General features: G+C 32.1%; 1 protein-coding gene across 4 annotated transcripts in view; it reads right to left on the bottom strand.

Moving 5' to 3' along the window:
- Positions 1-11,863: 11,863 nt before the first annotated feature.
- The window catches only part of LOC130442543 (protein peste-like), a 35,245-nt gene continuing 20,834 nt past the window's right edge, over positions 11,864-26,274 (bottom strand). For all 4 annotated transcript variants that reach the window (XM_056776727.1, XM_056776729.1, XM_056776730.1 and 1 more), the window contains 3 exons: positions 18,839-19,041; positions 13,412-13,485; positions 11,864-12,214 (listed from right to left, as the gene is read on the bottom strand). In XM_056776727.1, coding sequence (XP_056632705.1) covers positions 11,905-12,214; positions 13,412-13,485; positions 18,839-19,041 — 587 coding nt within the window. In that variant the 3' untranslated portion in view covers positions 11,864-11,904. The remainder of the gene's footprint in view (positions 12,215-13,411; positions 13,486-18,838; positions 19,042-26,274) is intronic.

Genomic DNA, 26,274 nt, shown 5'->3' with positions numbered 1-26,274 from the left:
CAAGAAAATTCTAGAATTTTAATTTCAATTCTCTTCTTCTTTTCCTTTATCTTCTTTTTCTTCTTCTTTATCATCATCGTCGTCGTCCCTTTGCTACAGAATTTCGAGTTCCTCTTCATTACCGTCTTCAATGACATTTCTCGCCAAGTCATTCATGTTTTCTGTGTCAAAGGCTTTATAATCATTAATTTGGGTCTGATATGGTACAACATTGAGACAACAAAGAGCACTGTAACCCCGCTTTCCTGCATCCACATCATGAGTCACAACTACTTTGCAGTTACAGAATATTGTATTGAGTAATTCATCTGGCGCCGGTGGTAAAATGATAGGTTTCATTACGCATTGTCCAACCCTATTCCTGGGCTTCTTAATCATGCCCTAATGAAGTTGGAATATGATAATAAACGCGATTAAAATGTTGGTGAGCTGCTCCACTTGTTGGTTGCTTCTTCGACTTTGTTAACTTGACGAATAGTGCATAACGTAGATTATCGATAATTTTCACAGATTTCAGAGCATTATAAACTGCTAACAAGGTTCACATTTTACTCTCAAATAATCTCTAAACCGGATAGTTTTTTCCTACAAATGCTGCCGCAAGTTCATCCAAATGGAACGGTTTCTCAAATGTTCTTGCGGAAACAAAATGTATTTTTTAGAACGAGGATACTTATCAAAACTTTTGATGGAATATATGTTGTTTTGTCAGCTTTTTTAAAGAAAATTTTTTGGTTATGAGATGATGTACGTCCAATTAGAATCACAAGTAAATCTATATCTTCAACTATTATAACTGTTGCTTTTAGAATTCTTTAGATTTCTTTATCGGGACTACCAGTCAACTTCAGATAATTTTCTGATCGTGCGCTTTACGCCTTCTATCTCGAAAATATATCAAGATATAAAAAAATGTATAAAAGTTGTAGAGAATTAAATTCTTCACAATATTGATAATAAACACAAATGGCGGAAAACTCATAGAAAACGAGCAAAAAATGTAAAAAAATCGATTTTTGTCACCTTTAACCCTTGACTTTAAAACTTGCGACCATCCAATTATACGTGAATTTTGTGAATAGTTTTAAGATACCGAAATATAAGTTTTTACGTGGTAATATACTGGGAATGTCGATTTTCCGAGGTTAACCCCCAATAATGACTGGACTATTACCGTATATCTCAACAAACTAAATCATTCATCATCTTCTAAAATCGTTTTAGACGTTCTATGACATTTGTATATTTTATTTAAAAATTATTCCGGTTGCGTGGTTTTACTGGAATATCTTTTACGTAAATTAAAACTGAAAACGAATGCTCCACTCTTAATCCAAGATTTTCCCAAGCGGAATGCGTCCATTGCGAAAGTTTCACCATATTTTTTTACCCTGCGTGACATTTTATAACGTTTATCCCTTGTCTGTTAAATGTTCGAGTCTCAGCAGTTAGCTGAAATTCCAGTATTTAAGTTCAAAATTTAGTCGAAGGGGACTTATCATATTCGAAAGTGGTCTATCCGGAATGACAAGGTTATATTTTATTCGATACAAATTAGAGGAAAAAAGATCAAATTGAAAAAGAAAAATGGAATGGAATAGTGTTGAAACGCCATTCAAGCACATTGTAATGTGATTTCTCTCTTACTAAGGTTCACCTCACCAGTCAAAGGAAATCTTTACTTTGATAGCTCTTGCAATATTACAAATGATAAATTTATAGTCCAGTCAAAATAGACATATGACTTAGCCAAAATTCGCATAGAGGTGAAAATTGGCAGAGACGTTGAATAAATCATTATAAATGAAATGTAAAAAATCCTCTTAGATCTTACTTCTGCAAAAAAATTTTATTCAAAGTCAAAAGTACAAAATTGAGGTTTTTCCCTTTTTTTTCGAAAACGGTGAGTATTATCGTGAAAATAGGTCGAACAAAAGTTGTAGATCATACAATTCTCTGCAAAAATACTCCAGTCACTTTTTGCCTTACGACTTACCATTCGTGAGATATCGCGGTTTTAATCATTAGAAAATTCATATTTTACTTGGCACACTTTTTTTAACGTGGTATACTCCACGAATAGCTCATTTGAATTTCGTTAGAAATCCTTCCTTATATTCATGCATCAGGAAATGTTAATTATGCCAAGTCGGCGCATTTATATCTACAAGATATGATGCAATTAGAGAACTGGAGCTTCCACGGATATGGTGATTAAACAATTAATGACGAAGTCTATGAAAATAGATGGATGTATTGCTCGAGGGTGAAGTACGGAAGAAAATACGATAAATACTGTGTGTGAAGGAATTGCTAGTGTTGGAATGGATGCAATAGACCGACAAGTGGATACAGGCGATTTTCGTATTGAAAATATTAATAAACTTATGGAGTGGCTCTTATTACATGATCGTTTCCTATAATTCCAAAATTATGTCTATTGCCAGCGGAGTCATCGGCAATGATAAAATTAATTCCCATAATGCTCGTGCAGTTGGACTTGATTTTATAAGCAAAATGACTGGCCAAACGTTTGATAATATTAAATCAAAACGCGCTGATAGATTACTTAATCTTTCAAGTCCAAGTAGCGTCATAAAAGTACATGATGAGAAGGTGCCTATAGACCCTGTATTATTATTTCAACTCATGAGATTCACTAAGACATTCGAAGACGAACTTGAAATTAGCTCCTTGCCCATTATCCCTCTTTGATGAAGTGGGAATACGTAATACTATGAAGTCAGCTCTTTATTACATCGTTTTGTATGGGATGGAGATGAAACATTTCATATTATTTCTGAAAAATATATCCAGTATGTACAAATACATTTTAGTCATAACAGTACGATTATATTTGATGGTTATACTGATCAAACGAAAAATATTAAAGCTGCAGAACAACGTCGTCGGACTACAAAAACATCTTGATCTGTAGATATCGTTATTGATCGATCTATGAGTTCTATGAGTTCCCTCAAACCAACAACAATTTCTTGCAAATTCAGTAAGTCTCGCTTCATTTCAATGTTATGTGAAGAATTTATAAATGCTGGTATTTCAATAAAACAAGCTGATAATGATGCTGATGTCCTTATAATTGAAACACCAATAGGACAATGGAAAAGTTCAAATACAACTGTCGTTGTTGGCGAAGATGTTGATTTGTTGATATTACTGACTGCACGGATTGTTTACTTTTTGAAATCTTGGAAAGCTCAAGTACAATCAACAATATATTCATCACAAAGGTTGGCTGCATAACCGAAATGCCACGCTCATACATGCTGTTGGTTTAGAGAAGTATTTACAAAGATTGACTCTTCTCCACGAGACATCGTTACAAATTGGATTCATTATCTTATTGCATTGTATGGTGCTCCAAAAAAATTGATTCCATAGACAAATATAGATAGGTATTTGAGAATTGTGAAAATTTTGGCTTATGTTTGTCTATTCTAACTGGATAATAAACGAGAATTGATGAAGATGTCCTAATGTCTGAATCAATACAAATCAAATTTTGTATCTACAAGGCTAGAAACTAGTCAAATATTTATTGATTCACCCACGTATTCATTCTCCTGCTCAAATTGTGAACGTGTTTTGTTAACTAATTCAAGTAATTGAGGTTGTGAGTATTGATTGAGACAAATTTTCGATTTTTTCGAATTCATCGAGAAAATAACATATATAAATATTGTTACAATTGGTTATATTGAAAATTGTAACGATACACGAGGTTGGTTGCAGAAGTTCCTGACAAAACAAATAACATTTTGGATAAACATATATTTATTTTTCAACGTAATCTCCTCTTAACTTCATACACTTTTGCCAGCGATGTACAATAAGTTCGACACTCTTTTTATGGTAAGTCTGGGAACCGAGAATAATCCGAGAGGACTAAATCTGGCGAATAGTGTAGATGATGTAGAAATTTAAACTTAGATTAATTAATTTTGGCCATTGCAATAACGGATGTGTGAGCTGATGCATTGTATTGATGAAACAACAATTTCCTCTTAGTCAAATGCGGCCGTCTTGGCTTGATTTCTTCGCTGAAACGTTGCATTATACTCACCGTTGATAGTTTTTTCTTTTTCAAGATAGTCAATGAAAATTAGAGCCGGTACTCCCTATTCAGTCCATTCTTCTGTTTCGAGTGGGAAGTGATGATCCCTCGTTTCATTCGTGGTTATGAAAGCGGCGTTAAAATTTGTTTTTTTTTCTGTGAAACATCACCACTACGCTGTTTTTGTTCAATTGTTGAGCCCACTATGTCTGCTCTTTCAGTCGACGTTCATCAAGTACCACTTTCTTTTGGAGTGGTCAGCCCATTTGGTCAACCACTGCGATGCTGGTCTTCGCAGGTCGTACCGTCTCGTTCAAACTAGGCTATCCAATATTTTACTCACCCATAGTAGAATCATGATGATCAATTTTTCCATGTTTACAAATTCACTAGCTGCCAAACAAATCCTAAACAACGTGGCGTCTTCAAACTTGAAACATATGCTGTATGGATTTATAATTATGGAATTATAATTAACTATTTTTTACGAAAACTGTATCAATATATATCTGGCTAGACAAAAAGGTTTTATAAATTTAAATATGGTTTTTGAGATGGCGTTACTTATACCCGAGCTACAATCGTAGTTAAGACAAAGTTTGAGTGACTCGTTCTGAAAAGTATGTGAAAATAATGATACATTATATCAAAAAACAATCACAGTTCTTTCTATTTAATTCCTTCCATGTATTAGGTGCAATAGATGTTTGACTAATTCTTGTAAAAAAATGATTCACCTTATTATTTGATCACACCTCGTAGATCTTAATAATAATCTTATTTCATATAACATATTTTGATAGATAGAATTACGAATTACACAATTACATATCCGGCATTTAATCGTCAATATATATCTTTTGTCAAATGCGTAGAATTTTAAACAGAATAATAAGATAAAAATTTGATAAAATGGACACGTTTTGTACAACTATCATTTTGTAATTAATATATTTACAATCACAAATAGGTCCATGCTCCAGTTACTTCCGTTAGAATGATTCGTTTTGAATTATAGATTGCAAACAATTCCGTATCTGAGTTTATCATGATTTTTTGTTTACAATTTATACAGAACAAGATGGCGATAGACTTAAACCAGTATTCGTGAACTATTCTGTTTTGGTATATCTTTAAAAAGGCAAGAAAAATAATAATTATGATAAATCAATTATTTTACAAAAATTCTATAATGAGAAACCAAAAAAGCTTCATAATAGCATATATGCCCTTTGCAGCGCATTTCGAACAATATTAACGGAAGCAGTAGTTCCACCAGCTTACTTTATACCTTTAGACGTATAGTTCCTCCAATATCAATTGCAGAAGAGAGTTATACGAGAATATTTCATAAATACGACCGGCACTCATACCAAATTAAGAAATATAAAATAAGGTTTACTCCTCGTATAAAAATTGGTGACCAAACTGTCAGTCCTCGTGGACTCATCATATGCATTTCTATTGTCCGAAGCTATCGGAAGTCGTATGTACATAATTTCTTCGAAATATTACTTCTAGACAAGCTGCGATAAGCAGTGGCGTGGCTTGATGAGATTTATTTAATCCATAAATTTCTTTAAATAAATAGAAATATGGCGATCTTTTGACCATTGGCTAATGAAGACAATGAAATTGTACAGTTTAGTGAGAATAAAGAGAAGTATGAATTTAATAACAAAGATTCAGATGTACAAATACAGCGAGTTATTTTAAATATATTCAAATTCTAAAAAAAGGAAAATTTGATAATGCAATCATAATAAAAATTGTTGAATTAACTAGAGTAAATAAATTTTCCATTTAACAACCGAAATTAGTTGTCATCAAGGATAGTTCGATGGGGACAAGGTTATTTGCGACTATCGAAGTTCTAATAGACGAATGGGGTACAAAAAAGGCTCAGTTCACGTCTGGTCACTGTTTAAACCAAACTCCTTTATAAGCAGATACATTTTACTCGTCTATTTACGTTTTATAATTTAATATTCAGTTGTTTCAGTTTTTTAAGTTCCAAGTAGGACTTCCATTAAGTGCAAATGTATAAATTACTTATAATGCCGTCCGATTTATAATGATTCGATTACTTTTTAACGAATTGTCGGCAAGGGTTTTTATAATCTGCAATTGATATTGGAAGAACTATACTGGTAAGGGAAAAAAACTTGACATATGATGAAGATAATGTACCTAAATTAAACGAGAAGGAAATATTCTTGAAAAGCTGCCAAAGACGGTTAGAAAGTATGACAGACAAAGATAGCTGGAGGAAAAAGATTAATTCCAAATATTAAAATATAAATAATCATCTGATACACTCACAGGACATGGATGTTCCATAATTTATTTTTACCGTTTAAATATTCGTCTTTACTGCCATAAAGATACTAAAGAGCATATCTTTTTTGCATATCAAAGATGGTAGGACGAATATAGACTTAATGTTTTTCTTGAGCTTTTCTATTGTAGCAGTTACCAAAGACGTGCGTCCACATCGTTCTTCACGTTCACTTGATCACGTCTCTTCTTAATCTGTGTAACCCACTGTGTAAATCGCACATTTACTATTTAACTATAACGCTGCCAATAATTCTAATTCTTTCTTAGCAGTTTATTGTTTTCTCATTTGATTAAGCATTCTTGTTTCACAAACATGATTGCTGACGATCTAATTAATACATATCTAGATAGAAATGTTTTCAGTCTTTTAGAAAGTTATTTTAGTATATACATTCATAAAAAAATAATTTTTTCCTGTTCTTATGTATTTGAAATTTCTAAATATTTTTGATTTAGCTGTCAGAAATATCACGTTTTGTTTAAGATTATCACTATAATCATTTCACTTTATTGCGAATATAAAGGTAGAAACCTGCAGTTTCTGTGGTCTATATCACTCATAAGTATGTCATGCAATGTGGAGATGGAATGGGATCAATTGTTCTTCCAAGAATTGCATAGGTCATATTCTATTGAGAGAAAAGACATCTCGGCTCCTGGAATTGCGACAATACGTAGGATTTTTACCTACTAAAAAACCTTCTCCTTAAGCCTTCTATCAACAGACAGTATAACGAAAGATATTACTTCATCATAGTGCTTAAACTTGTCTTGATCTATCTATTAGATATCTCTTTTTTGCTGTATTATCTTTGTCACGATATCAGATAAGGTTTTTCAGGCTTTCCTGTTAGCTATCATGCTATGAGCAATATTTTCTGATGACAGTAAGCTCCTGATTTGTTGTATTATTTTGATTGTTCTTTTTGTCTGGGGTGTGAAGTATTCCACATTTCATCCATGGTTATGGAATGGCACAACATCTGGCTTCTTTTGTGTGAAACATTGCCAAACACTCGATGGAAACACATCTTCATAATGCTGTTTTTGTTCAATTGTGAACAAACGCGGCACCCATCTTGCGCACAGTTTTCTCATGTCCAAATTTTCAGTTAATATTTGATGTATCGTACTTTTGGAATGCCTACTATGTCTACTAAATCAAGCATTTTCAGTCGACGATCATCTAGTACCACTTTGTTGACTTTCTTCAACATTTCTGGAATCGTCACCTCATTTGGTCGACCACTGCGATGCTGGACTTTTCAGGTCGTACGGCCTCGTTCAAACTCTGCTATCCAATATTTTACTGTTGATAACGAAGGAGCAGTCTCATTCAGAGTAGAATCTAGCTCAGCTTTTATATTGGTTGGGCTAATGCTTTTTATTTTCAGGTGGATCACATAGCGATGACAAATTTTTTCCATGTTTACAAATTCACGTTCAATATTGATGGCCGCCAAATAAATACTAAACAACGTGGTGTCTTCAAACTTGAAACATATGCTGTATAGATTGTATACTTTCTAATGCAATCGAATTTTTCAAGCAACTACCGCCATCTCTAGGTCAGACCAGGTACTACTGAGACTATCCTCGACCTTGTATAACCAAATGGAACTTACCTTGTGATTATACGTCCTATAACAGCTGAAATGGTTGAGACATGCTGTAAATCAAGAGAAAAGAAAACTTAAGAGGTGAATCAAAGCAGAAATAGAGCCTCTAAATGTCACTAATACCAATATGAAGGCTCAGGTTATCAAGTTCTATTTGGCAAATATTTCCTTTATGTCTGTAAGATGTCACAATATCCAATATTCCATTTTTTACATAAAACATTCCATCAAATTGGTGTTAATAAGAATAAAGTTTACGTAGAGATAAACAATAATGTATTTAGTCAAATTATTGCATTTTGGGGAATTTTATGAAACATTCAAAAAGTAAAAAGGAATTTCCAGTTGAATATTTTTTGTCCGGCACAATATTACAAACAAATAAGAGAATCATGAACCCTGTCTATCTGTATATTCAATTCAATGGGGTCAGAGGTTATTAAAATCACATAATTTCAGTGATCTCGTTTCAATATCACTATAAAAGCATCTTTCGCGGCTACAACTTACTATATTAAATCGTATCGAAGTGTAGCACGTTTTCAAAATGGTTTTGCGAATTATAGTATTCGTATTTTTTACCGCCGCGTTCTGTAGAAGTATCGACAGGAAAAATTACTACAACTCGCCGAAATTATCAAGTGACAAAGCACCGGTAGAATACGACGTTATATTCAACAATGAAAACCAAATGATTTTTTCAAGAGAAATTCTAAAACAGAAAAATGTGGAATCCAAAAGAGACGATGTTGTTATTAAGAAGGCAGATCATGCGGAAGCTACCGGAAAATCGAGGTGTTTTGGATCAGTTACCCTCATGGCTATGTGCTATTAGATGAAAATAGTTGAATATGAATCTGTGGTCAACTGAAAGTATTATTCATCCCCATACATCGCTGCAGATTTACGTTCTTGATTGAGGTGAAAAACATCCCCATTTATTTATTACAAAATTATTAATTCATATTAAAAACTCTAGTTATTAACATAACTATTTATATTATTATAATTCACACATAATACCTTATATATTTTCATTTACAATTTTATATGAAAAGTAAAATAATAAAACTGATATCTAGTGATTTATGATGTATTAATTCACTTTTTATTATATTTTCCTTTCTTTGTATAAAGATTGTCTAATATACTAGACTTAGCAGCGCTGGATTTACAGTTCTAGGCTACGCGGATGATCTAGTAGTGATAGTAAGGGGCAAGCATGAAGGTATAAACTTTGCACGAATTCAAACTACCCTAAACACAATTAAAAACTGAGGTGATGAAAGGAAATTCTAGATTAACCTCAATAAACATCACTAGTCTTATTTACAAGGAAAAGGAAGGCACCCATCCTTAACGGAGCTAAATTAATACTTTCCAAAGAATCAACATATCTAATAGTCATCCTGGATGAAACACTTACTCATAACAATCACCTAGACAAGGTAATTTCAGAAACCACAGAGACTATATGGACTTGGCGCAAGATTTTAAGCAAGAGATTGGAACTAAAGCCTAAAATGGTATTCTGTATATACCAAATAGTCATCACACCCATGATCACACATGCAGCGCTTGTTTGGTGGTCGAAAGCTGAACAAACAACTGCTCATAATAGACTAAACAAGATTCAATGGCTAATCTAATATAATCTAGTTATTAGAGGCTCTACTGAACCTGCTTCTTCTTCACCTCGTAGTGAAGAAAGATGCATTTAGCGACGTCTACAGCTAATCCATACAGTAAAGCTAAAGACAGGAATCATGATAGGTCACCTAAAAATTCTAGAGCTAATAAAGCTAGAAAACCGTGACAAACTAATGGACCAAATGCATATAATGTTGAAGAAAGATATCCCCATTCGAAATGGTAATTAATGACCGCCAATCATGGGCCAACAAACATTTTCCGCAAGCTCGAAATGTATCTCTCTGGTACACAGACGATTCTGGATTAAAATACAAGATCTTCACACCTATAGGAACATCACTCACCATTTTTCAAGTAAAGTTACTAGCAATAAACAAATTTGGTCAGGTGTGTTTGGATAGAAGCCTCTCTAAAAAGCACATCTACATTTTCTCAGATAGCCAAGCGGCCTTGAAGATCCTGAAAGCTATTGAGTGTACGTCCAAAGTAGTGTGGGAGTATAAGCAAACTCTAAAAGCACTAACTTACAAAAACAAACCCTAATGGGGTATACCAGAGTATACCAGGAAATGAAAAAAGCAGGCAGCCCTCCAAAAAAGGTGCAACGACCCCAACCACAGCTCTATTATGACCTTACAAGATACCACATGAATAACGAACTAAACGAATGGTTAAAGAATTGAACTGAATCAACCTTTATAGAAATGGAGCAAGATCAATGATGTTTCTAAAAGAAGCATCATAAAATTTTTTAATTGTTTTGATAAATAGCTACCTCGAACTATCAAAAGCAGAAGCAAATAAACCTAAATGGAAATGAATAATGGTTGGAGTTTCCTTTTGTATGTTTTCAACAAGATATATATTTTTGAAGAATCATACAATTCTAATCAAAATTCACCTGCTTTATAACATCCAATTCATTCGGAGCTAATAACTAGCAGGAAAAATTCAGTTTAAATTACCACTGTATTGAGAATTTCACATCATTAAAACCAAAAACTAGCCTTATACATTCCTAAACTTTCGAAACTTCCACTTTGTAACAAAAAAAGTTGAAAACATTTTCATTAACTGATGCGGAAAGTAAATTTTCTACTACAAGACAATTTCATTTGATTTTTCCGACAGTAACTTTCCTTTTGAAACATTGTTGAAACTTTTACCATATTTAGTAAAATAACAAAAAGCTTTTGCGGTGAAATTTGTTTTGAAACTGAATTATTAATAAAATCCCTTTTTAAATTAATAATAGAGAAATGAGTAATTCCAGCCCAACACAGATTCATAATGATTCATTAAAATATGCCTTTCTTGGAATCTTGGAGAACACCACAAATAAGACTCCGATTATCTATTAAATGCATCCTTAAATTATTATAAGACATATCAACTCCAGCAGCATCTTCACCAAGTCTTATTTCTTCACCGAATAGTATTTTCATAAGTATCTTACCGAAATACCATTCCATTTCAATCTTTACTAGGTTTGCTTCTATTGAATCCGATATTTTGGGTTTGCTTTTAGAAGAAGCTTTCTCACAACCCCTCCTTCTGGAATTACTATAATGATAGTTAATCTTCGCGATAACATCTATGATAAATTTCACGAAACTGCAGCTTCTTGACCATACTGGAACAACTACGGTCATATATTCACTAATTTTCCACTGCTTTTATTTGAATGGTCGCGTCCATTGCTGTTATTGTTTATATCCTTAGAAGAAATCAGTATTAAATCGATCTAAAGTAGCAATATCTTTGAGTCCACTTCTAGCAACTTCATTGATAATTTCAGTATCCAACTATCAGTCTCTTCCACTTAACAATGAAGAAATTCTTACCCAAACTTAACACCAATTGGTGCAACCGCGATGTTGCACTAGATAGTCCAGGAGTCAAGGCTGGAAACCTAAAATTGTGGCGGTTTTTTCAAAATAGCATTTGTCACCTTTACTTTCTTTTAACTTGTTCTGCTTTTAGGGTCTGGAATTTTCAGACTACAATACTTAAGAACGGGCAAAAATGGGTCAAAACCCTTGTAATGTTTTGGATATTAAAAGGATATTAAAACTTATTTAGCAGTAAAGGTAATAGAAGCAATACTTTATGAAGATTCATTTTGGTTCAAAATAATTGTGTATAATCTAATCTGAGAGGGGTATAAATAAAAAACTTTATATAAAAAAACTTTATTAAAATATAACAATAAAATTATCACGTCCAAGTAATATCAGATTTTTCTTTTAAAGGCACTTGTTCATAAATAATAATCTTTTTCACTGGAATTATTTCGCGATTTATTTTCATTTTTGTTAAATTGGATGCCTTGTATCGACAGAACAATAAAACTATAACACCAAAAATGCAGATAAGTCCCGTGCTTATGAGTGTATAAGACATGTAGTAGCTATAAGTTGGTAAGTTCTGTATCAGTCTTAATCCCGCTGCTATTTCGTCACTAAGTTCTACCTTATGGACTATGTAGAATATTGGCAGAAAAATTCTAGGTACTTTATTGTACAATCTGCAAAAAAATGAGATTAATCAAGATTTATTTATTTATTTCATTGCCAGTTATTGAAAAACAGTAAAACAGTAATCAAATAATTAATTGCAATTATTTCAATCAACTATATGTTCAGAATTGTCTATATTGACTATTTTAGATTAACAAAAACGGGATTTAAATTGTTTTAAAAAATTCTAAACATCAAACTACACTCATTTCTACTTTTGAATCGTTAACATTTGTCAGTTTCGTCTTGGAAACCTTTGCTTTATAAGCGCCTTTGTACAACCGAGTCCAAATAATATGGGTGGCCATCCAATAAGTATGGAAAAATGGAAAAGAAGCCAATTTCAATGGATTTATGTAGTTGGTCACGATTTTATCAACTTTTGTACAATACCTTATAATAGATATAAAAATTACTTTACGAACACGTTTGATTAACTGAAAGGGGGTTGTTTTGGGTACCTCTCTTTTTTTTGCCTGCTTGGTAAGAATTAGGAAAAGCATTATGTTCAAATTTTGATGAAACAGAAGCTGCTGAAATTTTTTAAATATTTTGCTGTATCTTCACTATGCCCAATCCAAATTCAAAGAAAATATAGGAAAAAAATTATATTTTTGATATATTGAGAACATAAATTTGAGAAAACAGTCCTGTGGGAATAGATACATTACTTAGAAATAAAGTAAATTATAAAAAACATTCATTGTTCTGAGAAATACGGTTTTCAATGGGAAATTAAATATGGTTTTTGATAATTTGCGTTTTAGGGTCCAAAAATTCCAAATTCTAAAACGAATCTCGATTTAAATGTTCATTTGGGACGTATCTATGTAATCGACCAGTTCATATCTACATATAAGATTAGAATAAGAACCATGAATGATTCTATGGTCCAAGGATGGCGTAGGCTGTTAGGCTCGACTTTTTGCAAATCCAGAGGAAATATGTTCCCTATATTCTTCAGAATTATGGGATTAACCACTCCTAGCTGGTACTGGGAAATGATCTTGATTTGAATCGGTTAGATCATTTAATTGTTAAAGTAAAAGAAACTAAATATAAAGTATGTGTATCATGTAGGAATTTAACAATTCACTTTATAAATTGTTGAAGTTTGATTGATTAAAGACCATTTTGAAACAACATCCAATTAAAAAAACATATTTTCAAAAAGTATTTTGAGTGTTAATGGGATAATTTATTACCTTATACTGGAAACCGGTTGAAGTAACATATTTAACTGTATACCTCCTTGTACTTCCATAACAATACCAGATTTCTGTAAAAAAAATATAAAAATGTTATAATGATAATAATTATGAGAACAGAATAAGGCTGGTTCTACACTATGAGGTCGATTCCGATTCGTTTCCAGTCCGATCTCCATCTGGTAAAATATTATTGAATGAAAAACAATGTGTGCATTCATACTATTCGTAAAAGTTAAGTTCTGGTCGAATCCCATTTCAGTCGGGATAAGTCTTAAGGAAATTTTGCGTGAGCGAGATCGAACTTGTCATAACATGTATCGATAGTAAGAAGGGACAATTGCATATTGTATTAATGTACATTTCTTATACAGAGTGAGTTTTATGTATTGGACGCCTCAATTATCTCTGAAACGGCTTGTACGATTTTTAATACGTTTTTGTGTATAAGGGTCCTGTGATACGGCTGGTATTATAGTGGTATTTACATTGTTGTCAGATCTATCCTTTTTTCGGAAAAATAATAAATTTGTTTTCCATTTACTTGAATACAACAAGCCATGCGATGTTTAAAACTTTGCAATACATTTTGCAACATTCCTGACTGCTCAATTCTTCTTATTTCTGTGGTAATTCTATCTTTTAATTCCTGAATATTGGCAGGTTCTGTATTATAAACGATATATTTTTTGAGTTATCCATATAGGAAATATCCTGAATCCATTAAAATAGAAAAAACCGGGTGGTTTTATTTAAAAAGTCATAGAGATTTGATATTTATGAAGTTAAACTTTGAACACTTATTATACACACCCTATATAAATTGAAAATTTTTTCAACATAGATTCAAATACGTTTGATTGTGCGAAAAGCAACCGAACAAAAATCATTTTCATATCTTCAAGGGTATCCTCGTAAAAAAATAATTTATAAGGGTCTGCAACGGTCAAATTCTTTATAAAAAAATTAATAACTCAAAAAGCGTGCATTTTGTGAAAAAAATTTTTTGACAAAAGTATACTAAAATTTCACGTTAATTTCAAAAATTTATCAACATGTAGGGTGTTTTCATGATTTTACTATAAGTATTTTACCATATACAGATAGTTTTAGCTCGTCGTAGGACACCCTGTATAGATGGAATTTATTATCACGTAAAATTTTCATTAGGGATGTTTGTGAAATATCAAGTTTCCTGGATATTTCTCTAGTATTCAAGTGTGGATCGTCTTGTAACAGAACACAAACATTGGAAGATTTGTTTTCAGTTGATGCAGTTTTTTGCGCCCTGATTTGGAAATAAATCTTTTACTGAATCAGTTTCGTTAAACTTTTTCACTGATAGTAGATTTTGTTATGGGATTTCGGTTAGGATATAAATTATTACACGTTTATTGTTAACTTCTACGCCTATCACCATATCCTAATATCATTAAAATATCAATTCGTTTTTTTTTCAGATAAACAAACCATTATTACTTTCAATAAACAATAATAATTTATTGAAACGTCAAATTTGTTATTGTAGCTGTCATAGTCACCTAAATGTATTATTTCAACTTTGGCGATGTAGATATAACTTCGCAATTATGGTATTTAGGTATAGGGAAAAGATTAGTATTTCTTAAAGATTTTCAAAAGTTAAAAATAAACTGGGTGATCTATTTGAAATAACGAAGTTCATTATTTTTCCGGTAAAAGGAAAGAGCTGACAACAGTGTAAATAACATAGGAATAGTATTATTAACAAAAACTTTATTATCGTTTCAAATTATAGAAATTTATTAAATGATCGTTTTTGTAAGAAGATCTATCATTAATTTTTTCAGATGAATTGCTTATTCAACTGGTAAAAAGTAAACCAGGTTTTGCAATCACCTCATTATAATATATAATAATAATCATAAGAACAAAATGTTTGGGTGGAATTGAGCAAATAGTAGAGGTAAGTGGTTAGTTTATTTGAAAATTATGATTATCAAAACCGCAATTTTTTTGTCATTTCTATCATTTCGGTGCCATGGCATTAGCAATTTGAAATTAGATATTTGGATAAATTTATGATAACAATGAATAATCAATAACTTCAATAAATGTTTAATTGCAATGCAATCATTCTCGAGGAGAAATCTCTTCACGACATTCTGTTTTTTTACCACTTCACTACTGGGGTGATTTTCTTTAAAATTAAATAACATTTTTCGTTGCAGTAAATTTAGATGCAACCAGATTCTTCCCCTTGCTCTTTCCTTGCGTTGAAAATATTATCTTCTTCTTCTTCAAGAATAGAAGATAAAGTAGCTAATTCTGCAATCGATATTCCTCGGTCGCCAATAATACAAGATCTTCGTCTCTAGTTATTTCAGGCGTGTTTGGTTCGTTTCTATTTTCGTCTTCATTCCCGTACAGTTCTTGGAGGTACTTGACCCATGTGTCCTTTTGTATTTGGTTTGTCTCGTAGAGCTCCTTGACTTCTTTTCTTTGTCCGTTTATCATTCGCCATATCTGTTTCTGGATGCCGTAAAAATCTTTCTCCATCTGTTTGGAAAATTGTTCCCAATATTTTTTCTTGATTTCTCTTACTAATGTTGTTGTTTCATTACGTACTCTTTTGCAATCTTCGTTCGAATTCAAAGTTTTTGACGTTCTGTATTTCAGCTAGGTTTCTCTCTTTTCTTGACATTATGCTTTCACTTCCTCACAGAACCATGGTGGTGTTTTAGTTCTTTTCTTATTTGTGTAGTTTACTGTCCTGAATCCAAGTGTCTCCGATGCCGTTTGTTTGATGTTTGTTTCTATTTTTTTCCAACTGGTATCACGCTTTCCTCTGCCTCGATTGGGTTAATGTTGTTTTTATCTTTTAATCTTTCTTGGTAGAGTTCCCATATCAGTTCAATATTGGTTTTTTCTACTTTTTGTTCCTTTCTTTAAGTTTGTTTATTTTCATTCTTATTTTTCCTAGTAGCAGACTATGTTCACTGCCCACGTTGGCCGATTTCAAACTTCTTGCGTCCAGTATTTGCGTCGGGTGTATATTTCTATTTGTTACTATAAAAGGTTAGGTTAGGTTAGATCCAGAAAAAGGTGGAGCGATAACCTTGAAGGAGGATAGGAGGCAAGAAGATAAAACAGGTGACTACACCTAATACACGGAAGAAGACAAATACATCAAATGCGACTAAATCGTGAACCGAGATCGGACCGTGAACGAACCTTAATCGACCTTATATTGTGAATCCAGCCTAAATTTTACTAATAATTTCTTTGTGTGTAATTCGAATGGTGCATGTTCTGTGAAGATGCCTGTGGATATTGATTTGGAACTTCTGTATGTTGTAGTGCTCAACAAAGACGTGCTTTGGTAGCTGATTCCTCAGCAGTTCTCCGAAGGAAGGATTCCCGATATTGCTCTAGGTGGGATTATGTTTCACTCCTAATTTTTTTTCACTTTGTATAAGATATGAACCTCAGTGTTATTTCTGAAATTTTATTGTTGTTTTCATTTGCTGTGTTTGATGTTATTTATATGAATTTTAACAATTTTCTAAATTCAACAAGTATTTGTATCACGTTTTATGGTGGGACATATTTCGAAATTTATATTGCAGATGTCAAGGTAGTAACTTTTTCCTGTATTGCACTGAAGTGAATAAATATTTAATTTTTTTAATCGTTCAACGTAATTTATATCAGAATGCGTTACTGTGTAAAGATTGTATACATTCTTAGACATCGGAAACAATCTAATATTGAAATTAATACAATGTTTTATCATCATTATCTCTCTCGATTTTAGTTGATTGAATAAAAAAAATCACAAATTTAATAATCTTGAAATCACCAACAGATACAATTGAATAAACGATAAGGATATATACTAAATTCATAATCAGATACCTGTTTTTATCTAAAAATTGGATTTTACTGAATTAAAACATTCAGTTTATCGTTAAGTTAATTCTTGTGATACCTTTTTGATCTAAATTTGAGTATGACATTCATTTTGGTTAAGGTAATATACAGGTCGTTGTTTTAGAAGACAAATATAACAAAGAGAAAATCGAGTGTGTTAGTTGAAAATGAGGTTGATGCAAGTGAATGTATCAAGATAGATGACAAATGAAACTAATCAAAAACTCATACGTTAGAAGATATTCAGAGGTTTATAAATGAGTTGCCAGATGAAAAATATTTTATGCTAAAACTACTTTCTATATGCATCCTGCTGACGTGAAGATTTGTATTTATGGATCTAATGCGAACCCTATTTATCAAAAATACCTTTAGGGAAATGCTCTTCTCACATTTAAATCTATCGGGTAATATACAGAGGTCGGCAACAAATTTGCATTAAGAGAAAAAAATGCGGTGTCATAATGGTTTCTATTAAAAGAAATTACGAAAAGAATTTGAAAAAAGGTTACTGTAAGTGATGTCCATCTTGATCAATGCATTTAACGGCACGTCAAGCGTCAAATTCTTCTTCAATTGCAGTTCGGATGTCGGGAAGGATAAAAACTCGGTCCTGGAGGAGGCCCCATAGGAAGAAATCATATTCTCCGAAATGAAAATTGAGGTACTTCCGCACACATAACGCGTAGTGCGGCGAAACTTCATCCTGCATAAAATGATGGATGTTTGCGAGTGTTGGATCGCTGTTCATTTGCCCACGTTGATCTTCGAGCATTTCCAGATGACTTTGGCTTGTTCAGTTTCTTCCGACCACAAAATGAAATACTGGATCATCCTGACTGCATCCAAGGTACCACTCGTAAAATTCTAATCCGCAATACAAATCCTCCTTGTGAAGTGCGTGGACGATCAGATATTTGAAGATAGTCGCACTGCAGATCGGTTCTGCTGCTCAACTAACGCCAGCGCTACTATTTCTGTTGGTCAAAACGCGACGCGTCGACAACAGAGCCCGTTTTATAAAATTAATGGTATGTCTTCTACACTGTTGAACGATTTGGTAGCAAAGAGTTCGGAAATTATTGTTGTGTTTGTATGCAGATATTTTTTCGTGGACTTCGTGGACTTGGAATCGGTTATTCATTCGTTTTAATCTTTTTTGACAGCGTTGCCAGACTTACGAGTTAGAAAAAATAGAAAATTTACAACAAAAGGAAGTTGAAAATATAATAATAATAATCGCTGAAATTTATGTGGCAATTATTTATAGTACAAATTACTCCAGTGTTGAAAAAGCTTAAAAAAAGTATTTTATTCAACAAAATGTTTTGCTTGTTGAGTGAAAATCCCTCTTAATGTGTGTATAAAGACTTTAGACTGAATAAATCATGATTTTCGCTGACCTAAGTAAACGATATGTACATAAATATATAATAAAAATTTCTCCGAAAGCTTTTAAGTTATATATATATGTGTATTTAGATACTATTTAAATTTAAATACACCACTTACCGGTTCAAGAATCATGTAAAATTCATGGAGAGTCCTGTTGGGTTTCATTCCTTTTACCGAATCCCTATAAACGGGATCCGCGTTAAAAAAATGTGGAAAGGATAAAAACGTCGGTGAATTCATTCGACAACTCGATACGTTAAATACTCCTGTAGGAATGCATTCGCCGTTGCAGTAACAGTAATTTTCGGGATAAACAGTCCCTGGAAAAACATAAAAATGTTACGTTTCTAGATATTTATTCTAGATACGATATTTATCTAACAGAAATCGATGAATAGAGGAAACAACTTATCAAGCCGATTTTCCGAAAAAAACCTGCTACTGATACCATACGAGGTATGTTGAAACACTAAGGGCCGGTTTCTACAAGTTATAATAAAGTGACAAATAATTATTAGCCACATAACTTTAGTAGAAACTTTTAATTGTGAATAAATGTATACCGTTTCTCCACCCTATTTGGTTTATATACGAATTAACTAATAAGTATTTGTCACTTTATTATGGACTCAATAAATAATCTACTGTTGATAACACTATGAAAGATAACTATATAGCAGTCGTCCATGTATTAAATAAGGAAAGAAATAAGCAAAAAAATGTTCTTCTTTTGACGATTTCCTACTATCTGTGTTTGTGACAACGATCTGGGTGACGAAGTTTTTTATTTAATTCAATAATTACTGAGTCATTCGCGATTGAAAATTAAAAAAAGTTTTTTTCACGAAAAACTCGAAAACTACACATGTTCTGGAAAAATTAATCCCATCAAAACTGAAGCTTACAAAAAAATAAAGAAATTAGTCAGTTTAAATTAAATTTAATTAAACTTATGAGTCACTGAAAGCCAATTTTTTCTTTTTCGTAAATTTATGCAGGGGTCAAACCTCAAATAACGGAAAAACGATCAAATTTTCATAAAAAATTGTGATAAACATTTTTAAAGTACTTTTACAGATCTTTAAAATGCGCTTTTATAAAAACGTCTAGCATGAAAATTAAGCGAGTTATGACGAAAATAATTTGAGTAACTGGAATTTGAAAAAAAATGTCTGTAAATTTGACACCATGTGCGGCAAAATTAAAATTAATCGTAGCCCATGTAAAATTATCTTTGTTTAAGCCCTAACAACACGTTCCAAAAGTTTGAATGGTTTGGAACATGTATATTTTGATAAAAGCGAAATGTTTTTCTTCGATTTCAAAAAAACGTTATTTTTTCAAAATATCTCAAAAACTATTGGATCAACGAAAGAATTTTTTGTAATTATCATTTAGATTCTATTTGACTCAACATTTTGCTTCTGTTTATACTCACGTAGCTTGAAAATTATATAGATATAAGTGTTTAAAATATTGATTTCAATGCTAAGGGAGAGTCTTTTTTACCCTTTAACATCAAAATTCTCTGAAGAAAAGGGCCTAGAAGAGTTTCATGATTTTATAGCTTATGAAATTCCCTACAAAATGATGTACGGATGAATGCAAAAAGCTTAAAGGGAAGCCGAGTTATTATTAAAAAACCGAATACATTTTTCTAGAGATAATGCTGGAAAATCACGAAACGTCTTAGTTTTGATCTTTTCGGAGTATTTATTCTTTTATACGTGCTGTGTCTTCTTTGTATTTATAAATCTGGATTCCCACATGTATAAATACATATAAAAAAATAATATTTGACTTATAAATTCCATTAATACTTGCCAAATTAGTGTGTTTCACATACATTAAGGTCATTGAATTTAAGAATTACGTTGTTTAGTGTGTATGTGCTGAAATGTGTACAAGTGCACAATATTTGCATTTCTTTTATTTTAAAGAGCGTATTCAAAAATGGACAAATAAAAAGTTTTTAATTGCGATTTTAGATTTACTATTTTCATCGCTGATTTTTATTATTCGTACTCCTGATTCTATAGACAAATACTTGAATATATCATCGATTTCTTATACTTGAAGAAAAAAAATCTCCTATTACGACTCAAAATAAAAAAAAAATTCATAATCACATTTTTTAAATAATCTTTGTATAAGGGGTTGTTTTTAAGGGTAGGTGAGCTGTAAAATATCAAAATATTAAAGTCATGATACAAAACAATCAACATTTATTATATTTGAACATAACTATAGCCCATTACCGCTTTAATTAATTAGTTGTCAATTTATTGGAGTAAGGGGTGATTTTCGCTTCTTAAAAATAAAAAGCATACTTTGCGACCAAGTCAGGTTTGAAGAGGAGGGTAAGATGAACTTAAATCCAAATTTTCAAGAAGATCGATGAAGATCTTGCGAGGCTTTCAAGCTTGAATGGCTATACTATAAGGTTAATGTTGCAGAAGTCGCTAGATGGAGAAAGTTGTGTTTATATCAAAAATAATTGATGGAAAATGGAAAAGAAAACGGTCACAAAACCTTAATCACCGGACCAAAAATTGTAATGATCAATAAGGAATAAGCTCGTTCTACTGTATTTCCTCAATCAATTCCTCGTCAAACAAATCTTCGAAAGAAACCTTATTAAATATTTAACTAACAACGAATATTTCAAAAAACGGACTAATCAAATAAAGTATAATAAATTAACAAATCACTTTTGATGTATAATATTTTATGTTAATTTTCTAACTAAACTCTTCAATTGACAGATAACTTGGCAAATAATTCGATTTATTAGAAGCTGAATAAACCGAATTTTTGTTTATTTGGTGAATGATAATTACTAGGGACTTCATAAGGAAGTGAAAAAACCTGGTCTAAAGCTAATAATTTACTTTAGCAGCTGTATGTTGAGACACACAATGAGACTAATTTTTAGGTAAAATAAAGAAAGAAAATTTTGTGGAGTTGTTCTTCTGCAGGGATGGGAAGTGGAGGTTGCGAGGGGTTGCGCTTGCTGTCCTGGCTGGAAAGCAGAAAAGCAGGAAAAGCGACCTTTTGCCAGAAGAAAACAAAAAGAGAGCACTGGTATGAATAAAAACAGTTCTTTTCGGTTTGTGGATATATGTTTTTTCTGATTTTTTTTATTTAAATGAGGGCGGGCAACCACAAACCACGAGGTCATATTATAGTACCTTTGGGACCTCTCCCTACCTGCACGTAGCCTAGCATGAACTTTTCTAAGACCCCTCCCCCTTTCCGAGCTACGAGGGTTTATTATAACATTTATATGTTATAACGTTGTTTTGCCATATAAATTATATCTACGAAATATTTTTCTAGTTCAATAAAAATAGCTAACTTATTATTAGTGTTTAGGGATGTACTTATAATCAAAAGCGTTTTATAAACAATGGAAGTATGATTTATTTAGGTTAATAAAGTATTCTCCATGAAAGTACCGAATATTAAAATTCTTGATAGCTGTCTAAACATCAAAAATAATTATTCATATTTTTACTATCAATTGGGCGAGAATATGTCACTTATAGTTGTCCAATAACCACTTTGAAATGAGCCCAATATTCAATATCTGGCTTACACTGGAATGCTAGTCGAAGAAATAAATCTGTGCTCGAAGAACTTGTTAGCATCGTTGGTCAATTTCTCTATTTAATTTACTATGAATCTACGCGTTTTTCTTTGTTCTAAATGTTTCCTTTGATTTCGTGCATCTCGTGCCTCTTGTACATATATATAAATAAATCAATTTACCTTTTACAATAATAAAACACGTATATTTATTAAACACGTACACGTTTCTGTTTTGATGTAAAACTATTTGCAAAAAATGTTAAGTACAATATGTACAGGTACGATAAAGACCGTTGTTAGTGTTTATTTACATGAGAGTTAAAGCTGTCTTTTCAGTTATTAATAAATAATTATTACATTGGATGATAAATTTACGATTAGAGTTAAATTAACATGAAAGTTACACAGAAAATGATCCGTATAACAGTCACTGCTATGATACAAAAAAAATCACGAAGGATAAATAGGGGTTGATCATGGAAAGGTGACAAATTCAGAGTAAAATAATATTTTTTATTGTAAGTTATGACAAAAGAAAAGAAAATTGAAATTTATAATTAACAAATAAAAAATAGAGGTTGATCGTAGAGGGTTAATGCTGTATCATGAAAAAATAAAAATTTTATTTAAGAAAAAAAATTAGGGTTAGACGTAACATTTAAGGGGATGAAAAATAGATGTTCGATTCTCAGACCTACCTGATATGCACACAAAATTTCAAGAGAATCAATCAAGCCGTTTCGGAGTAGTTCAATTACCCTTCCAGCGGGCGCGCGTATGCAAGAAATACACTGAAAACAAATTAGTTAGAGATAACTTTGAATACAAAAATCTTCCAGTTGACTCCTCTCATCTATTCCTGTCCCCCCACTAAACTAACGTTTCAGTGCTCATTCGAATTTAAAGTTGACAATACGTTACAGTAGATTCCTAATTTTTATTTCACAGACACGCACGTCTTTTTTGTCATATCTGTTTTTTTTTTTATTTCTGGTGAAATTATATTTGTTCTCTTGGTCTTTAAAACCTTACAATTTAATGTAACTTTTGCGTTGTCATAGAAGCTTAGTATTTGTCACATACGCGCGATCGTTTTGAGTACTTAATTTGCTAATTTGCCAAATGTTAAGTACAATATGTACAGGTACGATAAAGGCCATTGTTAGAATGTTTATTTACATGAGAGTTAAAGCTGTCTTTTCAGTTATTAATAAATAATTATTACATTGGATGATAAATTTACGATTAGAGTTAAATTAACTTGAAAGTTACACAGAAAATGATCCGTATAACAGTCACTGCTATGATACAAAAAAAATCGCGAAGGATAAATAGGGGTTGATCATGGAAAGGTGACAAATTCAGAGTAAAATAATATTTTTTATTGTAACTGATGACAAAAGAAAAGAAAATTAAAGTTTATAATTCACAAAAAAATAGAGGTTGATTTTAGAGGGTTGAAAATTTAGGGTTGTATGTATTTTTTAATGCTGTATCATGAAAAAATAAAAACTTTATTTAAGAAAAAAAAATTAGGAGTAGACGTAACATTTAAGGGGATGAAAAATAGATGTTGTTCGATTCTCAGACCTACCTGAAATGCACACAAAATTTCATGAGAATCAATCAAGCCGTTTCGGAAGAGTTCAATTACCCTTCCAGTGGGCGCGCGTGTGCAAGAAAAACACTGAAAGCAAATTAGTTAGAGATAACTTTGAATGCAAAAATCTTCTAGTTGACTCCTCTTAGCTTTGGCTCTTTAAAACTCTTTGGCTCAGCTTGGTCTTTAAAACCTTACAATTTAATGTAACTTTTGAGTTGTCATAGAAGCTTAGTATTTGTCACATACGCGCGATCGTTTTGAGTACTTAATTTGCTTCTCTTTATATGTTTTTTAGACATGACAAATAAAAAACAATTTTTCAACTTGGAAACCGTAGCAAATATGATATTTTCTGACGAAGACGATGATGGAGATATACTTTTTTACGAAAGTGAAACAGATGGAGAAGAGTGTATTTCAGTACGAGTACAATATTCAAATCCACCTTCCTGGAGTCATAGGACCTCCCAAGAATGTCACTGATATTGTTGATATATGGAAGTGTCTCATAACCGATTCTATGGTTGAAAAATTGTTGAGCATACCAATACGTTTATTTGTTCTGTGAGGTCTAATTACTCTCGTGTAAGAGATGCTAGAAACATAAATAAAACCGAAATTACCGCTGTTTTTGGTTTGCTTTATTTGGCCGGCATTACCATGGAAACCGAGTTAATCCTGAAGAGCTATGGAAAATGGATGATTTTAAAACTGCAATGAGCTTGAAGAGATTTTTATTTCTAATGAGAGCATTACGTTTTGATGACAAATGTTAAAGAGAAGAATGATAAAAAATTTACCGTTTGGCTCAAATAAGAGATATTTTTGAGACTTTTGTCAACAACTGCCAGAAATGTTAATCTCTTGGAGAAAATGTCACAATTGACGAAACGTTAGAAGCATTTCGTGGGAGATGCTCTTTCATTCAATATATCCCCAAAAAAACCTAATAGATACGGCATAAAAATCTATGCCATGGTTAACGCTCGTATCTTTTACACATACAACATGGAAATTTACGCGGGTGCTCAGCCTGATGGACCTTTTTCCATAAGCAACAAGCCAAAAGATGTAGTGGAAAGATTAACAGCACCTATTTATAATACGGGAACAACATTAACTACAAACAACTGGTTTTCAAGCTTTAAATCGATAACAGAACTAAATCAACAAAAACTAGCTTTTCTTGGGACATAGAAAAAGTAAACCTCAAATTCCTAATGAATTTAAGTTCACAAAAAACGTGAGCCCAATACAAGTATTTTTGGTTTCATAGACGATATGACTCTTGTCTCATATGTTCCAAAAAAAAAAGAGCATTCATGATGACGCATGATACAGGGGTTGGAATGAAGCCAGAAATTATAGCTTATAATAAAACCAAGGAAGGTGTGGACACAGTAGATAAACTTTGTGCTTCATACAATGTTGCTCGAAACACCAGACGTTGGCCTCTTTTTGTAGTTTTTTCTTCGATGTTAAATGTAGCTGCTATCCATACCTACATAATTAATTGCACCAACAACAAAGATGAGATGCTCAGAAGGAAATACCTTCGACAACTTGCAGCTGCTTTAGTAGAAAAAAACCTCGAGCAAAGAGTACAAACTCCTCTGTAGAGGAACTCAAAGAAAAAGTTTTAAAAAGAAAAGCAGAAATATCTGTTGAAACATTAGATGAAGCAACATCAACCAAAAAACGATGTAAACCTTGTCAAAATGACAAACGCACTAAAATAACGCGGTTCAGCTGCGAGCTTTGCCGACAATTTATATGCCTAGACTGCAGTACTGGTATTCATTGAATACTACTGAATACAAAATTTATAAAATATCTTAAATGTTTGTTGTACTAATGGTTTCTATATTATAATGATTAAAAACAACCACTCTTGTAAATTATTAATTATTGGGATATCTTCTTTATATAAAGCCTTTCTCCTTATGAAGACTTGTGTCGTGTACGATGAAATCTTCCTCATCAAGCCACTCAATAGTCGGGACTTGAGTGTATCTAGCTCACAGAGTACTACCTTCTTTCCTTTTGTTATTATTCTTTTAGAACGTTGTTTATGATTAGATTTGATACTACGTCCATGAAATAAACTGTGACAATAAGTCTTTCTTAAATATTTAGTAATAAGTGATAAATCATTCAAAAACTAACATTCAATAAATATTTGGAAATGCAAATGTCAAATGAATTGATTTATCAACAGTTGATTATTTTTTAAGCAATGTAATCATCGTGATTCCTAAAATTAAACCGAAATTGTGCACCAAACAAAATAATTTTCTGTGATTTGTACAGCGGACAACACACTAACTTTAGATTTTGTTTTTAAAAGAGTTTGAGGAGC

Source organism: Diorhabda sublineata, chromosome 4 (genome assembly GCF_026230105.1).
Source record: "Diorhabda sublineata isolate icDioSubl1.1 chromosome 4, icDioSubl1.1, whole genome shotgun sequence".
Taxonomy (NCBI): Eukaryota; Metazoa; Arthropoda; class Insecta; order Coleoptera; family Chrysomelidae; genus Diorhabda; species Diorhabda sublineata.
Note: the sequence above shows the minus strand (reverse complement) of the source record. Positions and strands in the feature narration are given on the sequence as shown.